The 18563-nt window shown below is 38.9% G+C and overlaps 2 protein-coding genes across 4 annotated transcripts in view; both read right to left on the reverse strand.

The window, feature by feature from the left end:
* Positions 1 to 3505, reverse strand: part of kcnab2a (potassium voltage-gated channel subfamily A regulatory beta subunit 2a) — a 95925-nt gene extending 92420 nt beyond the window's left edge. For 2 of the 3 annotated variants that reach the window (XM_032548366.1, XM_032548362.1), the window contains exon 1: positions 3383 to 3505. The gene's annotated coding sequence lies outside the window, so the exon portion shown is untranslated. Of the gene's footprint in view, positions 1 to 2808; positions 2834 to 3382 lie in introns of those variants that run through there. The other variant, XM_032548365.1, reaches the window with a different exon arrangement.
* A 206-nt stretch (positions 3506 to 3711) lies between these two features.
* On the reverse strand, positions 3712 to 11367 carry park7 (parkinson protein 7). The gene is made up of 6 exons (XM_032548367.1): positions 11174 to 11367; positions 9972 to 10073; positions 8321 to 8380; positions 7412 to 7481; positions 4962 to 5048; positions 3712 to 4095 (listed from the first exon to the last, which is right to left on the reverse strand). Exons 1-6 carry the CDS (start codon positions 11261 to 11263, stop codon positions 3935 to 3937), a joined length of 570 nt encoding a protein of 189 aa, XP_032404258.1. The 5' UTR covers positions 11264 to 11367; the 3' UTR covers positions 3712 to 3934.
* Positions 11368 to 18563: the final 7196 nt, after the last annotated feature.

Here is an 18563-nt window from a genome sequence, read left to right on the forward strand (position 1 = left end):
CCAGGCCTCCAGCTCTTTACTGTACAGCTGCTCAAGCAGAATAATTCTAGCATGTTATGTGCAACAGCGCAAAATGTTAACGTTCCAGAAATATCCAAATGGAAAAAAAAGAAAGAAAGAAAAACGCAAATTAATGAGACTGTGCTATATGTTGTCATCAAGACGGTCATCAAGAAAGTCATATTTATCCTCACATTTTATCCTGGAAAAGATTAGTACTTGAGCTTGGATACATAATGTAATGATGATTCCACAACATGTAAGGAATAGCCCTGTCTAAAGTGACTAAGCTCAGCTAGGCTGAACTTTCCAGATTGTAGCCAGAGGTAATCATCACACACAGGTGCACCTACGTAGTTTTGACATCATGGGATTTTAACAAGAGCAACCTCTCTTGATGCACTGAAATTGGTAAAGCATCACAGTCTTTTTTTAGACTTCCTGCTGTTCTGGTAGTAAAAGCCGGTAAAAGAACCAACTGACTTGCTTTCTAATTTAAATGACCCCTGCTTTCTGCAGGTCAGTTCAGCATGCCTTGAGAGAAGCGTTTACCATCTAAAGAGACCCAGCCCAAGACTGCTCAGGGCTCGAAGCACAATTCGATCTGGGGCCTGACTTCCACTTCAATCCATCGCAAGCACCACAAATCTCTCTTTTAAATTAGTGCGTTTAAATGTGCCTTTATCATCCCTATAAAGTTTTATGCCAACAATTAAACTGGCGTAATCCCATAAAGTGCATTTGCTTGATCTACAGATGTTTCAAATTACTTATTAAACAAACCTCTGCTAAATAAGGTGAAAAGTTTGGACAAACCAGTTAAATTTATTCTGCTCTAGCATAACCATTTGGTGGTTCGCGGTTTCTGCATGCATGTGACTCCAGCACAGAGAAAAAGAAATTCTTAAAAATTATGAATTAGTAATGTTATATTATGACTGAGATTTAAACAATTCCTTAAAAGGCCTCTGATTGGCGAGGTCATATACTGAACCTTATTTTCCTCTTCAATAAATGCAAAAACACAAACAACAGTTGTCTTATACAGTTTAGAAACATTTAAACCAGTCGCACTTTTATGCAACTTAATAATAAAAATCTGGCAAATGTTAGGATCATGTTTTGAAGCATAAGGGAATCATTATTTATTTATTTTTAGTTGAAGTCAAAACTACCAACTCTATTGCAGAATTTTTTCTACTGTGAGAAGATCTGAATTGGTCAAAGCCAATTTCTCCAAAAACTTCAGCATCGGCCAGGAAAAATCTCATCAGTGCATCTCTACTGTTGGCATAACAATCAAGCGGATTTACTTCCGAGTGATTATAGTAAATACTTTTTCAGTTCTTTGAAATAAGTTTTTTTTTTAATGGTCATTAATGCAACTTTGAGGCAAGTTTAAAAGTAGGCTCATTCTGATGTCACAGAATGTGATAAGATATTTTATAGTGTGTAGCATCTAATTTTAAAGGGGCTAGATCTACATGATCAATGTCATGTTGTGATGTATGTCATCACAAAATCACTTTGTGAAATATCGCAATCACTAAGGACAGCCTGAGTTCAATGTTTGGTTGGTTTTATTATCCCTTGTAAATTGCATTCAAACTCCTTGCCAATAATATATTTGGTGAGTTGGTCACATTGATTTTACTATCAATATGCACAAAGTATTGTTTGGAATGCAATAATGATTAGTTAATGTCAGTACGCTAAACATTACATCAAGTGTTAGAATCCCAAGTGAGAAGAAGTGAGGAACTTGAGGATTTACAATCCACAAGTTTGTAAATCTTGCAGATTGCATTCATCTAATTATGAATACATGACGAGCCATGTCATGCACTGGTGTTGGTCCACTGTTTTATCAAGTCCACACTCAGCACAGCCATCTACCAAAATATTTTATAACACTTCATGCTTCTCCTTTCGCTGCTGAAAAGCACTTTCAGAATGCTAATGTCATTTTTCAATAGGACTTGAAAAATCCTATTTTTCTCTACTATGAAATGTAGAGATGCCTAGCTTAATGCCTAGCATTGTACCACAGTGGTTGATTATTCTGCAAACTGACATGACCTAAACACCATTAAAAATGTATAGTAGGGGTCTCAAACTCCAGTCCACAAAGCTGCTGTCTTGAAAATGTAGACCTGTCTCTGGTCATACACACCTTAATCAAGAAGGTACATTTCCTCCTTTTAGCACATTACATTTCATGCAGCCAAGCTCTGCTAATTAAGTCATACCTGAGAAATGTGTGTTGAGGCAGACACACATCACTTTTTTCAGTTTTCTGGAAAGCTGAATTTTGGGGTTTCATTAGTAGTCAGCCAAAATAATCAAAATAACCTAAAAGAAACATTTTAACATGTTCATTTGTGTGTTTTGAATCCATTTACGAGTTACACTTGTGCTGCACAGAGGGCCCAAAGCAGCAGCTAGGTTTGCTTACGCCTTGAACTGGCTCTGTGTCTGAGCGCGTATTAGATCTTTCCCCTGCAAGAGCAGCACGGGGTGTACCAGAAGAGAACTTGCCGTTATTCCCTGCCTATGTAAAGAGATAGAAGTGAAAATAGCACCTTTGATTGTTCTTGTTGAGGGTGCAAAAGTAAATGTCAAGGCATCAGCTTGACAACCCCCATCACTAAGTACATCTCTTTACATCAGGTTATGTTGGAAAATGCCTCTGTTAGTTTAGAATTATACTCTTTCCTGTTAGAATAGTTCTTTCCATCACAAGAAATATGACTGAGCTTCCTGTGTCACACAGAGACGTCTCAGCCTGCATGGCACAGCACTTCTAACCTGGCCTCTGCCGCACTGCATTAGCAACAGCGATCATAGAGCTCAGCCTCACTCTGCAGCTACAGCATCTGCTGAGGATGGAGAGCTTCTGGAACCGACGGCTCCACGTCGCCTCTCACATCCGCAGAGCGACGTCTCAGTGTGTTGGAACATATGACGTCCCGCCGCTTCGTGCGTTCAACGGGTAACGCATATCTGAACTGTGAGCGTGTACTGGAAACAGACGTTGCTCGACCGCTACTCTCCGCGGGCTACGATGCCAATCAAATTTGGCCTGGACTGCAACGAACTTGATGCGGTCCACTCAGAACAATGAGCGAGCTAATCAGTGCTAATACAGCGACCCGAGTATGGTAATGATGTTAAAACCTATCCGGGTCGCTGTGGGGTGAGGAGGAACGTCCTGATCTCATCTAGGTTTCGACACCATTCGCTGGAACTTACCGTCACAAACGCTGCGTTCACAATAAATCTCGGATTTGAACATGACTGAACTCATATGTGACGTTTATAGGAGTCGTAATAACCCGAATAACACATGCGAGTCATAGAGGAAAAACACCTTTCTCCCTACCTTTGACAGAATCCTGCTCTTCCTTCTCGGCTGGGGTGAAGACCCTCTGAATTTTGTTGCTCTTACACAGCTACCATGCGCTGCGTCTAAGCCCCGCCCTCTCGCTCTGAGCGGAGTCCTATTGGCCCGTTAAAACACAACTGCAGACGAGCCAAAGCTCTTCATTGGCTAAAGACAGCTGCCAGTCTTTTTGGATTCCTCTTCCCGCGTCCCGAATAGCGTTCCTTCATACGTTACATTATACAGCCTATATTTAGGCGTTAAAAACAAGCAAGTAAAAACAAGTCAAAGTGACCTCCACCAGCAACACACCACAAGGCAAGACAAACTGAGCCTTCACACGTACACTTTTAATGACTGCACAATGGAAGCTGTCAAGACAAAGAGTAAGCTATTTAGGCAACGAACCAAACAGGGGAAATGACAGGAAGTCATTTGTGGTAATTATGCAGTGATAATTTTCCTTTTATTTGCAGAAATAAAGTTGTGCAATAGAAATAGCCAGATGTTTAGGTGTCACAGTTCCTCCAAAGTGGTGAGAGAACGTTAGAGTCAGTCTTTCATCATGAGAGGAGCCTTGACTTGAGCTGCAACCTCAGCCCCCATAAGTTCCTCTACGATCGTCAGGGCAAACTCAAAACTGGTTCCTGGCCCACGGCTGGTGATGTAATGGCCATCTTTCTGCACTCGAGCTTCTGAATATTTATAGTGATCTAAAAAAGACAGAACAATACCATTAGGATGGCACGGTGTGAGCTTGGAGCCACAGCTCAGATTCACAAACATAAACCCTGCCATTGTTTCATCGCGCTTAGTTCTAGCATGTTCTGTCAAATGACTGCATCTTCCTTCACCTCAGTGCTGTTCTCTGCTCTCCAACTGCAGAGTGACATGATTCTTTCAACAATCAAAGAGCTAGTACAGCACCACCTGCTGTCCTTTACAGATACATACAATTCCAGCTACATTGACCCTTTTTGATGTCTTCAACCACAAACCTCAGTATACTTTTTTTGGGATTTTGTGTTGTACACCAACTTAAAGAAGTGCATGACTTAAGTGGAAGAACAATGAGACATGGTTTTCTACACCAAACAGAATCTGGTAATGGTTTACATCAAAGCTCATGCATATATATTTAGAAAAGTCCAGACAAAAATTTAACTGAGAATCATCTGCAAAACTTGAAAATTGATGTCCACAGCTGTTATCCATGTAATCTGACAGAGTATGAGCCATTTTTGCAAAGATGAATGTTCAAAATAATAAAATAATCAAACTAGATGTGGAAAGCTAGTAGAGCCATACAAAAAAAGAGTTGGAGCTATTAATGCAGCAAAATGTGATTCTACAGAGCATCCCTTCAGGGGCGGCAGATACAAAAGCACAGTTTTGAAATATTATTTGTAAAAAGAAGTCCACTTTATAATGATGGAATATTTTGTGTTAGTCTTTCACAAAAAATACATGTTAAATACGCTAAAGTTTTTTGTTGTAAAATGAACAATGCGAAAATATTTAAGGGGAATTAAACTTTTCAGGGGTACTGCAAACTAATCAAGGTCAACAATGTTTTTACCTCCAACCATCATCTTCTCCTTCATGCCAGGATGTGTGGTGACTGTGCTGCCGTAACCGATGCCATGAGCCAGAAGAGCGGTCGGACCTGAAGAAGAGCCAAGCTGGTTTAGGTGTGCTTAAAAGCTTTTAGACTCGTATACAAAAAAGAATATAAAAATAACCACATTTATCAGTTTTAGAAAATCTTTTTATATATTCTGGTTAATAATAAATGAATGACACAATATCTGATAACAGCGTGTCCTGAAGGTGTCCTCAACCTTTGTATTGTTTCTAAGAATACACACACAGTATACAGTTTCAGCTCCTCTCCAAAGACTCTGCAGCACTCTGGAAAGGGAGGGAAATCAAAAGGAGAGGCCGAGGACGCCGACTTCTGCTGCATTAACTTTGGTAATGCCCTAGCGCTGCTGTTAGCTCATCCAAAAACTGTTAATAAATAGAAAGTTATTGATCCCGGAGCTTTGGCTGCCTTCCCGTGCTGTCTCAAGATTACACTTTCCCCACTGGCAGAACAGCAGACTGCCAGTTAAAGGCAAGCTACTCCCGTTACGAGTCCCCACCCGGAGGACGCCAGTCTGGGTACAGAAACTAACAGCATGGCAGATGCAGAGAAACAATAATTTACTTTCTGATGAATAGGAGATATTGTCAATTGAAGCTCTATCTGCTCCTTGAGTCAAGGGAAAAAAAACAGATGTTCATCTCATGATGCACCCTCTCCCTGTTTCATTAAGGCGTGTATTCCTGAGAGGATTCCAGTCATATTTAGGACACCCTTCAATCCACTTTGCCGCACCGGTTCACTGTCCCTGTTTGAGACATCTTTCCTGCGTCCTGTCTCTGTCCTGGAAGGCTGTCAGATAAAATCTAAGTGCTTGTGGGTCTTTTCAGGGACACCAGCATATGTGCAACCTTTACTTGTGTGCCACGGGGGTCAGGGGAGGTTCGCCAGTGACCACAAGTTAATGAAGTGTGGCATTAGGGGACAGAGATAGTTTATCAAAAAGCCCTTAATTTCAGATCCAGAACAATAAGTCCCAGGTTTATCTTTGGTTCCCGTCTGTCTGTAGGGGAAACAGCTGTCTCATCAGCTGTGCTGCTTTCAGTTGAATCCAAGAAGACAGGATGTCTCTGTTAACTTCAGTGGCATTGCAAGTCTCTCCCATCAGATCACCTCAATGTCTTTTACAGATGTTACTCCATGCTTTCAGACAGAAGCCATCTTTAGTACAAGAGAATGTCTGTTCTGTCTGCTACTATTTCATCTTAGTGTCAATGTTCAAAAATAAGACATTGTCAAGGACAAGTCACAGAAACGGATAGACTTGAAGTGTTGCAATTTCACAAAAACCCAGTAAATTATGTCAGTAGTACAGAAAAAGTACAAAATACAATTTTAAGTGCAGCACATTTTATATTTTGAGTTTGTTTTTTTTTGTTGTTGTTTTAAAACTAAAAAATCCCTTGCACATGCCTTTTAAAATGCTTCGACTTAAATAATTTTAAAAATGAAAACTTTCCCAATTTGTGTTGGATGTGCAATTCAACTGAAAATAACATAAAAATTTGGTTAGAAGTCAAAATTTAAAATATTGTAGTTTCCATGATGTATAAGTCTGGACATCCTTAAACCGATCATTTGCTAAAGCAAATTATAATTTTAGAGTGAATCCAGTCCACTCAATATCATATTCAAATGTCCTTTGAGGTTTTACTTTACATTTATTTATTTGCATCACTGAGATGAAGCCAGATTTTGGAAAGTTTTAGAAGTATCAAAAAGATTTAATTTCTCAAAGGTATCAGTCAGGAGAGGATGCAAAATAAAATTTCCATCACATCATATATTCCAAAAGAGAGTAAACACAGTCATCAAAAATTGATAAAACATGGGATAATAAGTTGCATCACAAAAACTGGACATTATTCCAAATATTAATAGAAGACATGTGGTCAGATAGGCTGCCAAACAATCATCAAGCATACAAGCATGTCTAATAATAGGTTCTGAATAAACTTTCAAACTTTTCCTCATATTTTTATCATTTTATTCACCTTCTTTCTTCAGATGAACTTTACAGAGTATGTGCCACATAAAAGCTGCAAAAAGTTCAAAAAAGACGGATCTTGATCTAATTTGTTTTACATTAGAAACCCTGCCATCGTGAGATGGGTGTGTGCACTTCTGACATATTGTGGAACAATAATTTCTAAAGCTTTCTAGTTAAACTTCAATAGGCATCACAATCTCTCACTCATACAGTAACCCTAACATGAGGCAAACTGCTTGTATGCAAATATCTCCAGAACATCTACATTATTAGAATAAAACCATGATGATCAGGTCAAAGGTCACATCATATACAGTATTTAACCCACAGACATAGGCTGCTACCAGAGGTTAGCCCAGTATAATTAAGGTTTGTTTGTTTTCATAAGCTGTACCTGCACAGATGGCTGCAATCAGGCCTTTTCTGCCATCTTGGTCCTTTAACACCTCCTTCACAGCAGGAGACTGTAGAAAAAACAGAAGAAAACAGATGCACAGTGAGTCATTTGCAGACCATGTGATGGTACTGTGTATATGCTGACTATATTATATTAACACACAGTGGCAGTATGTTAAACACATGCAACAGCATTTCTCTGAAAACACAGAATGTTTAAGCATAATCACAGATTTATATATAGTCTAACCTTTCCATAAATACGCTTATTGTAAATATACAATTCTAGCATTTCAACAGACTTACATTCTTTACTGTGTTTCAGCATTTTTGAAGTTGTCTTGAACTTTGTTCCAGATTAGAGGAGGATAAAAACTGAACAAGGGGATGCAGAGTAGGACTGGAACAGCCAAATGCTCCGACTTGTTCGTAAGACTTCACTAGGTTGCAGCTTCTACAGGATAATGTAGAGACTAAACATGTGGATGAGTGATCCACATGTTTAGTTGTGAGAAGCTACAAAGCGTTCATGGAAATCAGGTTGCAACATTTCTTAGAGAGGAGAAAAGTGCATCTGGGTACAAATAAGCACAAAGCAACCAGCTGAGATCATCCTTTGTCACATCTGAAGCTCTTGAGAATTGGGTATGTTTGCTTTGCTGTTCATCTGTAACAATTAAATCATGTCTCCAGTGAATTATTATAGCAAAATCAGTCTCCTCCCCCACAGAAACAGATTCAATTTGAGTCAATAGCAGAAAATTAAATCTAAAAAAGCAGTTTATGGAGTAAGCTTATTAAGATATTTGTCATTTTAGTCTTGCTATTGCTCCCAATTTCCATTTTTTATTTTAACAAATAAACTCATTTGAACTTTTGAACAAAGCGCCACGTGTAATTTTCTCACCTCTGCCAGATTCTTGGCTCCTGGCATTCCTCCTGGCAGAAGCACCACATCATAAGGCCCCTGAGAAACCAAACCAGATAAAGTTTCACAGCAAGATCAGCAACCATCACCTGTACTCAAGCATACCAGTTAACACCTCTCAATGAAAGTCAGGGCATTAATCAAACAGGCATATTGTTATAGGAGTTTATTCATAGTATATCAGATACAAATGAATGGAAAAAATCCTGCAGATTCAGGGCCTTTAAATGGAAATTGAAGACCTAAATAAAATACCTTGAGAGAGTTTCTTATATTATAGTGCCTTACAAACATATTCATACCCCTTGAGCTTTTTCATATTTTGCGACATTAAAACTACATTGCTGTCTGTGGTTGCAATGTGACAAAATGTGAAAAAGTTCAAGGTGACTGACTCAGATTTTCTGTGACAGAGCAACACAACAAGGCATATAATTGTGAAGAGGAAGAAAAATAAATGGCTGTAAAACAATTTTAAAATATGAAAAGTGTGCAGTGTATTTATATTCTCCCTCCCTAGTCTAAATAGTCTAAAATACAACCTAGTGTAGCTGATAGATTTCAGAAGCTGCTCAATTGTTTTACTTTAAGGGAAATTTTAATCGGATTGGTTAATCCGGTTCAAATTAACTTGAAAAGTTTTCACTTTTCAAGTCTTGCCATCTTGTACATCTTGATTTAAACTCTTTAATTGTATCTTTGATTCTGCATTTAGTATTGTCAACCTCATGAAAAGTGACCCTCTGTTGCAGTTTCAAGTCTAACTAATTTTATTTCAACTCCATCCATCTTCTCATGAACTCTGACCAGCATTCCTGTCACTGCTGAAAAAGCAGCCCACAGCATGATGGTGTCATCACCCAGTTTCACTGTGGGGTGTGTTTATGGTTAAGTGAAATGTTGCCTTTCAACACACACCACATTTGTATGTGGGTCAAAGTGTGGAACTTTAGTCAGACGGCAATCAAGACTACTCATGGCCTCTTAACGATGGCTTTCTTCTTACTACTATCAAATAAAGACCAGAGTTGTGGGCTGAATAACTAACAGTTGTCTCACCTGAGCTATAGATCTCTGCAGTTCCTCCAAAGTTATCGGAGGCTTCACAGATTAACCTTTTAATTAAACCCAGCATGTCAGTTTAGTTAGAAATCAGTATCATGTCAGATTTGCAGTTATTCTTTATCTTCGTGTTATGGGTTGAACAGTGTGCTCTGTTAGATGTTTGAAGCATAAACTTAACTGCTCTAAACTTCTCCACAAATTCATCCATGACCTCTTTGCTGTATTTCTTGGACTTTGTGAAGTTGTTTCTTCAGCTGTTGATGTTCTCCTACAAACCACTGAGGCCTTCACAGAGCAGGTGATTTTTTACTCAAATTAAATTACACACAGGCAGACTACAAGCAGGGGACTTTCGAAGAGAAATTTCTGCCCTGAAATTTATTTAATTGTGTTAGAATGAAGTGAGTTGATTATAAATGCAGGCTGAAATTGTTCTCCTTCCACTTTACTAATATGGACTGAAGTTTGTGTTTGTAATGTGACAGCATGTAAAATAGTTAAAGAGCTGTAAAATCTTCAGCAAGGCACTCACTGTGATTGCTTACTGGAGAACCAAAAGACTCACCTGTTTGCTGGCTTCTTCCAGACTGGCATCAGGACAGATTACAACACTTCTGCTGCACTCGACTGGATCTTTTCCTGTCAGACCCGCAACCGTCACTGCAATCTACAGATATGAACACATTATCATCAGACGAGAGTAGTAACTAGTTACGTTTAATCAAATAACTTTTGAAAAAAAAAAATACTTTAAAAGTACTTTTATTACACCATACTTTTAACTTTTACTGCAAGTAATGTCACTAAATGAACATATTTTAACCAAAAATGCACCAGACACAGATATACAGTTTGTATAAAAGTGAGACATCTTGTTTGTACTCAAACTTTGTTGTTATGCTATTTTCCATCTGCCCAGTCTATTGTGCCATTTGGAGATTGAAAAAATCGAGTAAACACTAAATGTTGTCACTGGATGTGCTTTACATTGTTCTAACATCTATGTAAGTACCTACTGTATTAAAGTTTTCTATAGAAAAAAAATTGTTTAGGAGAAATGTCTCTTAATCCTAAAATTTCTTTTTATGTTATTTGTATCTTTTTTTCATCCTCGTTTAAAATATCAGAATTTTCACATAACTATTATCTGTTTGATGATTACATCATTTTAGAATATTAAATCAGACATAATAGCAATATAATCTCAATAAGATTGGTGTTTTGCACCAGTGGTATGAGGGGAAACACCATTTTAATTCTACATATGTCTTGTTGAATATGTTAAAATAGTGCTACTGTTACTTTAGTATTTTGTGTGTGTGTGTGTGTAATTGGATATTTCTGAGGTACGTACCCACCTATCACTGGTGCAGATTATCACAACACGTCATCCTGACTTCACTGGTTTAAACAAATCTTTATTTTGAAAGGTTAATAAAGTTTATAGGTTAAATGAGGTTGGACTTTGACATTTATCTTTGTCCCCGTTTGAACTCACTGCAAAGGTTATGGGGACCGTCCACAGTTAGCCAACTTAGCTGAATAAACAACAAACGCGAGTGATGAAATTGCGGATTTCAGCACTCATAACTTAATTACTGGGGTATTTAGTTTTCTGTGACTTTTATTCATTATGACTGTGATTAACAGATATTTAAAGGGTTGTTTATAGCAGAAGATTCAACGTAGCGACACAGTAAGGTTGCCTGTTATTTCATGCTAGCAGGCTAACATGCTAACACATAGCATAAACTGTGCAGAACGAACCCCGGCTCTGCGCATGATGTCCACAGGAATCACAGTTTCCATCTCTTCTGCACCTTTAGACAGGATCACTAACGCTCTCTTTCCTGCCATGGTCAGCTTAATGTTTCGCTTCAGCAGAAAGCAAAAACGCTTCAAACTTCAAGCAGCGTCACGGTGAGAATAGGAAGGTTGCCAGACCGCGTCCTTTTATTCCCCTATCTGGACACTGATGTTCTTTCATTTCTTAAACTGCAAGGCTTCCATGTTCAATCTGTTTAGAACTTAGATTCCAAATAAAAATGTTGAAACTCCAAAAATAAATATAGGAGATGCTCATTATGTTTATCTCTCAGATAACTACAGTACGTTTCCACTTCCAAGTAAACAGAAATCTGGAGTGTTTTGCTTTGACTACCTGTACAAACCCTTATCAAGCCAATCTGGATTTGGGGAAATTAATCCAAGAAGTCGTTTTGGTATCTAAAATAAATGAACATGGAAACGTAATTGTGACATTTTTACAACTTGTCAACTTCACTGTCTTCTGTTTAACTTATTCTCAACATTGAAATCTTTCATGCACAAAAAAACCCTGCAAACAAAAACAAATGTAATTTGACACACTAAATATATGAGAAATTGGAAATTGAGCTACTTTTGGTTCTTGACCATGGTGCATATCGGCATTTAATTAATGCACTATTTACCAGTATAAATAGGCGTCTCGGTCTATTTATAAACAAAAAATTACATTTTTTGCGGTCTCATGTAATTCACTCTTTTCTCCAGTAGGTGGAGGTATTAGCCAAGGCTTCCATGGAAAGCTTGAGCAAAATTGAATGTATTTTAAAAACTTTCATTAAAGCGAACAGATGTCTTGAAGAAAACGTTCCTGAAGCAAACTTACATGTGTCCTTAGTTTGCAGGTTTATTATAGATTATGAATTAGTAAATTAATCAGTTAAATTAATCTCAAAGTTGATCATAAAAATCTGTTTGCGAACTTGTGCATCAGAGATTTTGAAGCTCATATTACAGTGTAAATCTTAGGGTCTCAAGCGTTAGTCTGCAGGCACACATCTCTTAAAGTGTGTATGTGTGTCTGTTTTCTGCTGCTGTGATTCATCATCATATTTGAAACAACAAAGTGTGGATTAGACAAAAGCGTGGGGGTTAGTGCCAGCAGGTTGTTTACTGCAACTCTCAGTGAATTCAAGAAGCAGTGGAGATTACCAGCATATGTGGCTGGGGATGAACCAAAGCAGACCCACAAAGGCACTCCAACAAAATTCCACACATGCACGTTAGACTCAGAATATGTTACCAAGTAGGAAAGGAACCATTATGCCATTATTTTATCTTTGCACGATTAAAGTCTGTAAATGACTAAAAACTAGGCTTGAAAAATTGTTTTTTAAAGAAAAGATAAATGTGGAATTAGTTGTCCACTTCCTTGATCTTGTTCAAAGTAACTAATACAAACGTCTAAAGTTTTGATTGTCAAAATGATCAAAATACACAAAAGGAAAAGATGCACATCTTTTCGAATAAGTTTAATTTAGCAGGAAGCGTGCAGTACCCTGTACTACAGTTAGCAATCCTGGTAATAATGCTTACAAAGATTTTTGTATTATATTTTACAATATTTGCAATATTTTATATTGGAAAATTTGGCATAATTACCACTTTTTTAAGGATTTTTTAAAAACTGAGCTTTAGAAATTTTGTTTTCAGGTACCCTAACTGTTTGTAGTGGAAAAAAGGCTGTCTTAAATGCCATGTTTTCTTGTCTTTTCTATTTTGAAGACGAGCTTCAAAATAGACCTCAGGAAAACAAAAATATTACTTATTAAAAATTACTAGAATTCCTGACAAACTTTTAAATGCAGATTGTAGAAATACTTTAAAGGGTCCCATTAGATTAATTTAAAGATTTCTTAGGGTTTTTAATAATTGTGAAGATTTTGTGAATAATGATTATTATAATAGCTTTTTCTCCACTGAACTAACCTACTTTAATAATGATTTGATTTTTTGAAAATGTTCAATATGATGTTATGCAACTGCAATAAAAGATAAATACATAATTGGGCTTTTGTTTGTCAAAGTTGTGCTTATTGCATGTTTTATGTTGACTCAGTTGAGCCTGTGGAGTAAAAACATCCTCATTACCAAACTCCTTTGCACATTATTATTTCTGCTATGTTCCCACTTGCCTTCACAGTCAGGCCTTGTTCTCTGCTCTGTTTTATCGGGACCCTCACAGAGGTCTGAGTGAAAACCTGAAGGGTTTCTGGAGTCAAACCTCAGGGGAGGGAGACAAGAATACAAAAACATTTTTTTTTTCTGAGCAAAGAGAAAATCCTCAAACTGAAATGAGGGAATTCCACAAATTACTGATTGTCACAAAGTAATCCTGTTACCACTGGATGTAATATGAAACGGTGTAAACATGGAAATAAACAGCTAATGTGGATGTAGCTTACAAGCAGAGGCTCTGTTCATTTGAGATATACAGCAGCAGCAGCAAGCGCTACTTCAGATCATGACTGAGGAAGAGTGTCAGAAAAACTTGGAGCATTTCTACAGAAAATGTACTTTTACAAGCAGAGAAAAAAACAGATCTTTTTCTTTACCCTTTTGCGTCATTTTACTTCAGCTCATTTTTGTGCAGCTCTTTTCTAACCAATTTCTTCCTCTTGCTGATCTAATGGCAGTTTTCAAGTTAACATTTCTGCTCTAAGGAAACTGATGCATATTTAGGAAGCAGTTTATCTTCCCATCTGTGTGCAGGCTTTTATCTCGCCTCTGCTTCACACACTGTAAGCCACCGAGTGCACCGAATGAGTGACAACCATATAATCTTGATTGCATCTCGATGCTATTACCTTATGCTGCCAAGAGCTCAGGTGACAGCTGGGAGGGAAAAGGTGACATTGAATTTTTACGCACCTGTGCCTGCCTTCACGCAGACACAAGATGGCGCCAGTTGAGAGAAGACGCTTTGAGCAGACAGAAAAACATATACAGAAGTTTTGAAATGTAAAGAGTTTTCAGATGTATGGGTCAAACATACATGAATGTCTCAGCATTCATTGAACAATTTTTGTTAAATGCTTTAGAATATCCAAAATGAGATTCCTCCAAATCCAAGTCGTGACAAATTGCTTTCAGCCACAGCGGCTGTTTTATAAATTAATGTGTTGTTTAGCTCATTGACTATGTGTAACAACATGGGCCAGAATTGCCTCATAGTCATTTCAGGTTGCAGAGATCTGCGCCCCCACCCTCCCCTACCCCCAGTAAAACAGAAGGAGGAAGAGAGGGTGGCATTTATTTGAGGACTCTCCATTTTTCTTTCTTCTCCTCCTGCGTCTTGAGTATCAGTTCGTTTTGCTCTCAGCTTGCCTGCATTAGATGTCTTAATGTTGTACAGTGTGGCCTATCTTCAAACAGGAGCCCTGATCACACGTAGCCCTGCAGCGGTGCTTCAACAGCCCCCACCTCCACCTCCACACCCACCCCCTCAAGCCTCAGCCCCGGTCTACTCCTCAGCACAGAGGGCAATAAAGACACAAGACGGATTAGCGTTGTGTGCCTAACAAAGTGGTTGCCAGAAAGTGAGAGGGCCGTGCCCATGGGCGCAACCACAAGCCCCACTCTGTCGAGGTCCCCCCTCCACCCGCCGCCTCGCCTCCCCCTGCTAGGGCATCCCTAAGGTCCGCGCTCTCTCAGGGAGCTCTGTGGATGTGTGATAGACTGTGAGTGGGTGAATTCATGTTGATGCTAAAGAGGCAAGAGGACGCAGACAGATAATCCGAAGCTTAAGCACCAATGTAGTAACTAGTTTCCCCCTTAAACAAGGAAACATGTGTGCAAACAGTTAATTCAAGCACATATTCATGCTGACATGTTTTCCCTGTGAAGACTTTCCCAGTAAAAGTTCCAACTCCTGACAAGCAGTCTCTTAAAACAGTTTATCCCACACCTCCTGGTCCAAAACAGGAGGTGTGTTGATTCAACCCACTGCAAATCCAGAGGAAAACCCGCTGAGCTCCGGCCAGCTGAAGGCCTTATGAATACCTCTCTCTCCATAACCAGTGTGCTTATACAAATAGAACACCATATAATTGTACATGTGTGATAAACAGAGGGGCTGTGGTCTCTCTGGTGTTGTCACATTACATAGGAGTGTTACATGTGCGTTTGCTGCGGAGGAGCCTGCGTGAAGGTGCAGGAACCCTTTTGGTTTGATAGAGAGCCGTGTACAGAAATGGACAGGTGAGGCAAGCAGCTGCTTCCCCCCTTTTTCCCTTTAAAAACAAAACAAAAAAATCCCCACCGTGACAGATTGGGCCATGACTCTCACACATAACGGGGCCCCGCTTTTCACACGGTAGCTGTCTCAGGCCACGTTACACACGTCCCTTAGATGGTCCGTTTTTTACGTTGGGCAATAATGAAATTTATGCCGGAGACTGGAGAATATGCAGACATGTGGTGCCGATTAATGCTCCCTTTCTCCCGCTTTCCGCCGGCAGCCTCGGCGGCGTATGGTGCGTTCCATCCTGTCTGCTGGGTTCTGGGTCCTCCTCACTCCTCAAAGCTGCTCGCCTTTTACTTCTGTCACGCCAGCCAGTAGCGTGAACCACTGCTCACTGAAGAAGGGCCAAGTTCTGTTAATACCTGGCTAAGTTTACATGTTCATTCACACTTGATTATAGGAGGGAAGCCCTGAGTTCCCAATCGCTTCAGCATGTCAGGACAAAGAAAAGCAGGCAGTAGTCACAGCTTTGTAAAGGTACTTATGCCTATTGAACAATTTCATAATTTGCCACTTTTTAGCCACAAACTTTAATGCATCATATTAGAATTGTGTGCTTGACCAACAAGTGTATAATTCTGAAGCAGAAGGTAAATGTTTTAAAAACACATTACTATAAATACACCGTCTCAATGGTAAAACATAGTGATGGCAGAATCATACTGTGGGGATGGTGTGTTCAGGGTGATGTATACAGTTCGACAGAAAACTTATCTCTCAATTCAAACTAACTGCATCATAACCCAAAGTGAGACTTATAATGCTGTGGACATGGTGTGTTCAGGGTGACTGTGTAGAGTTTCACAAAAAGGTAATTTTGCACATAGCCCTAAATACATTATTTGCATGGGAAGGCATGGTGGGGGCAGTATCATGCTGTGAGGAAGAAAACTAATATTGCAAAAATTGTATATTATCCAGGCAGAGAGTTGTGGCGAAGGCATGCGGTGGGAAATGTTTTTTTATACTGCAGGGACTTTGAAGTTGGTCAGATGTAATAAAAGGGTGGATCTAATTATTTACAAGACAATGTTGTGGAAAAAAACAATTAGATGCTGGAAAAGACTTGACACTGGGGCCAACCCTAAACATACAGTCTGATCTACAGCAGGACTGTTCAGATCATATCTAATCAGCCACACTTTTCAGATTTGTATTTGTAAACAGAAAATTCTTTCCAATTCATAATGTGTGCTTCTTTTTGTATATCACATAAAATGAATATGAAAAAAAAAATCAGATTGCATAAATACTTTTGAAAGATGCTGCAGTTATACAGAAGGGATTCAGTATTTAAGGCAAGAGTTTCAGATGATGTAACAGCTTGTGAGAATAGCATAGCAGGATCAGGTTAGATGCCGTTTTCTTCTTAAAAGTATTATTGTTAAAAAAAAATCTGACAATATCATTTATCATAGGAACTATCCATTATCTAAAGTGCAACAAATGTACCCTAAAGTCTGACTCAATTTTTTTTTCTTCCTTACCAATCCTGCCAAACTTCTGCATTGTCAGAACAACAGCAAATGGGGAGGCTTCCCTTTTTCATTCACTGCTTCTATAGCTGGATGGTTTCTCTCTCAGCTAAGTATCATGGTGTTAAAAAGGCATGCAGGTGTATTCTATTTTTACCTATGTAAGCCTTTATAGATTAACACAGTTTACCAGTCCAGGCTCGGCTTTCTGCATACTATCCGAACTCTGAAATTAACTGGTTTTTACTCCTGTTAATCCCCCACTTTTTATATATAAATACCTGCTACATTATCTGACTTAATGTCTGAGATGTTTCCAAACAATTTTGCATAAAAATTTCCCCTGGAATCAGTATGAAACCATTCCTATATAAAAAAAAGATGGATTCTTTATTGTTGTTGAGCGAGGTATTTGCTGCGAGGGGTGTAATTTTTCAGGGGGTTTTGGAAGAGACAAACCACCTATAAATAAATCCTAAGAGCTCTCAATTATGCCGTTTTTTTTTCTCTCCCTCTCACCATTCCCAGACGTTTGATTTCCACTTTAAAAGGAGAGTGATATATCCCTATGATTGGAAATGTTCAATGCACTTCTGGAAGTGGGTGCACTGTCCTGTGCAGATAAGGTTGCCGAATGCGAGATCTGTCTTTCTGAAATAGAAGCCTGACAAACAGCGCTGTCTCTCCCAGACGCAGTGGGAGAGGAGTGGGCTCAGATGGAAGTCTTTGAGAACCGGCCTTTTTAATATTGGCGCCGCTGTAACATCAGTAAGGTGACATTTCGGCAGCACCATCAAGATCCAACAGTGGCCATGCTGCTCCGACAATCAATTATCCATGCATAACATCCCGGCAGTGTGTGCGACATGAATCAGTCCTGGACCAGGCTTCTCCTCTGCCTTGATTCTCAAGAAAAGAGGGACCTTTCATGCGACCCTTGAGAAAGAGAGAAATGCTCTTTGTGCTGATAAGGGAGCAAAGAGAGGGGCAGTTGAGGGGAATAAAAAAAATAAAAACTAACAGACAAATCAGGACTGATATTTATTTGCATTATCTTAAAAGGAGCTCAAATTGGTTTCATTCCAGTAACTTAGAATTTTGATCCAGAGTGCAAAATGACTGGGTGCCAGTGTTATGATGGAACAGGCAGAATACATTATTTGTATTGTTGCCCAAGGAGAAGGAAATACATTTCATAGCACATATTGCTCACATCAGGTTTTGAGACCAGTTTAGTTGATATATGGAGCTGTTATCAAGGCAGTAGCTGTGTGCAATTTACTCCCTCAAATAACTGACACTAATAACAACTTCTCTGCAGGATTTCCTCCCCCATCAGAATAGAAAGTGGTGCTCCTTTTCCCCCCCCTCTACAACTGCTTACAGTAAAATGGGTAGGGTTGTGTGTTAAAAGTGAAAGTGGTAGAACATTAGAAATTCCTCTGAATTTATTGCGTTAATGCTTTCTATTACAGCTTGAAAGCGTATTAAAACTATGTGCATGATTGCAGTCACAATTATTACTTGATTGCAATGTTGAATTTTCAGTTATGAATTAATGTTCTGCAGGCAAACTTACGGAGGGTAGTTAGAAACCATAGATAAAGACGAA

The sequence above is a fragment of the Xiphophorus hellerii genome, chromosome 20 (assembly GCF_003331165.1).
Source record: "Xiphophorus hellerii strain 12219 chromosome 20, Xiphophorus_hellerii-4.1, whole genome shotgun sequence".
NCBI lineage: Eukaryota > Metazoa > Chordata > Actinopteri > Cyprinodontiformes > Poeciliidae > Xiphophorus > Xiphophorus hellerii.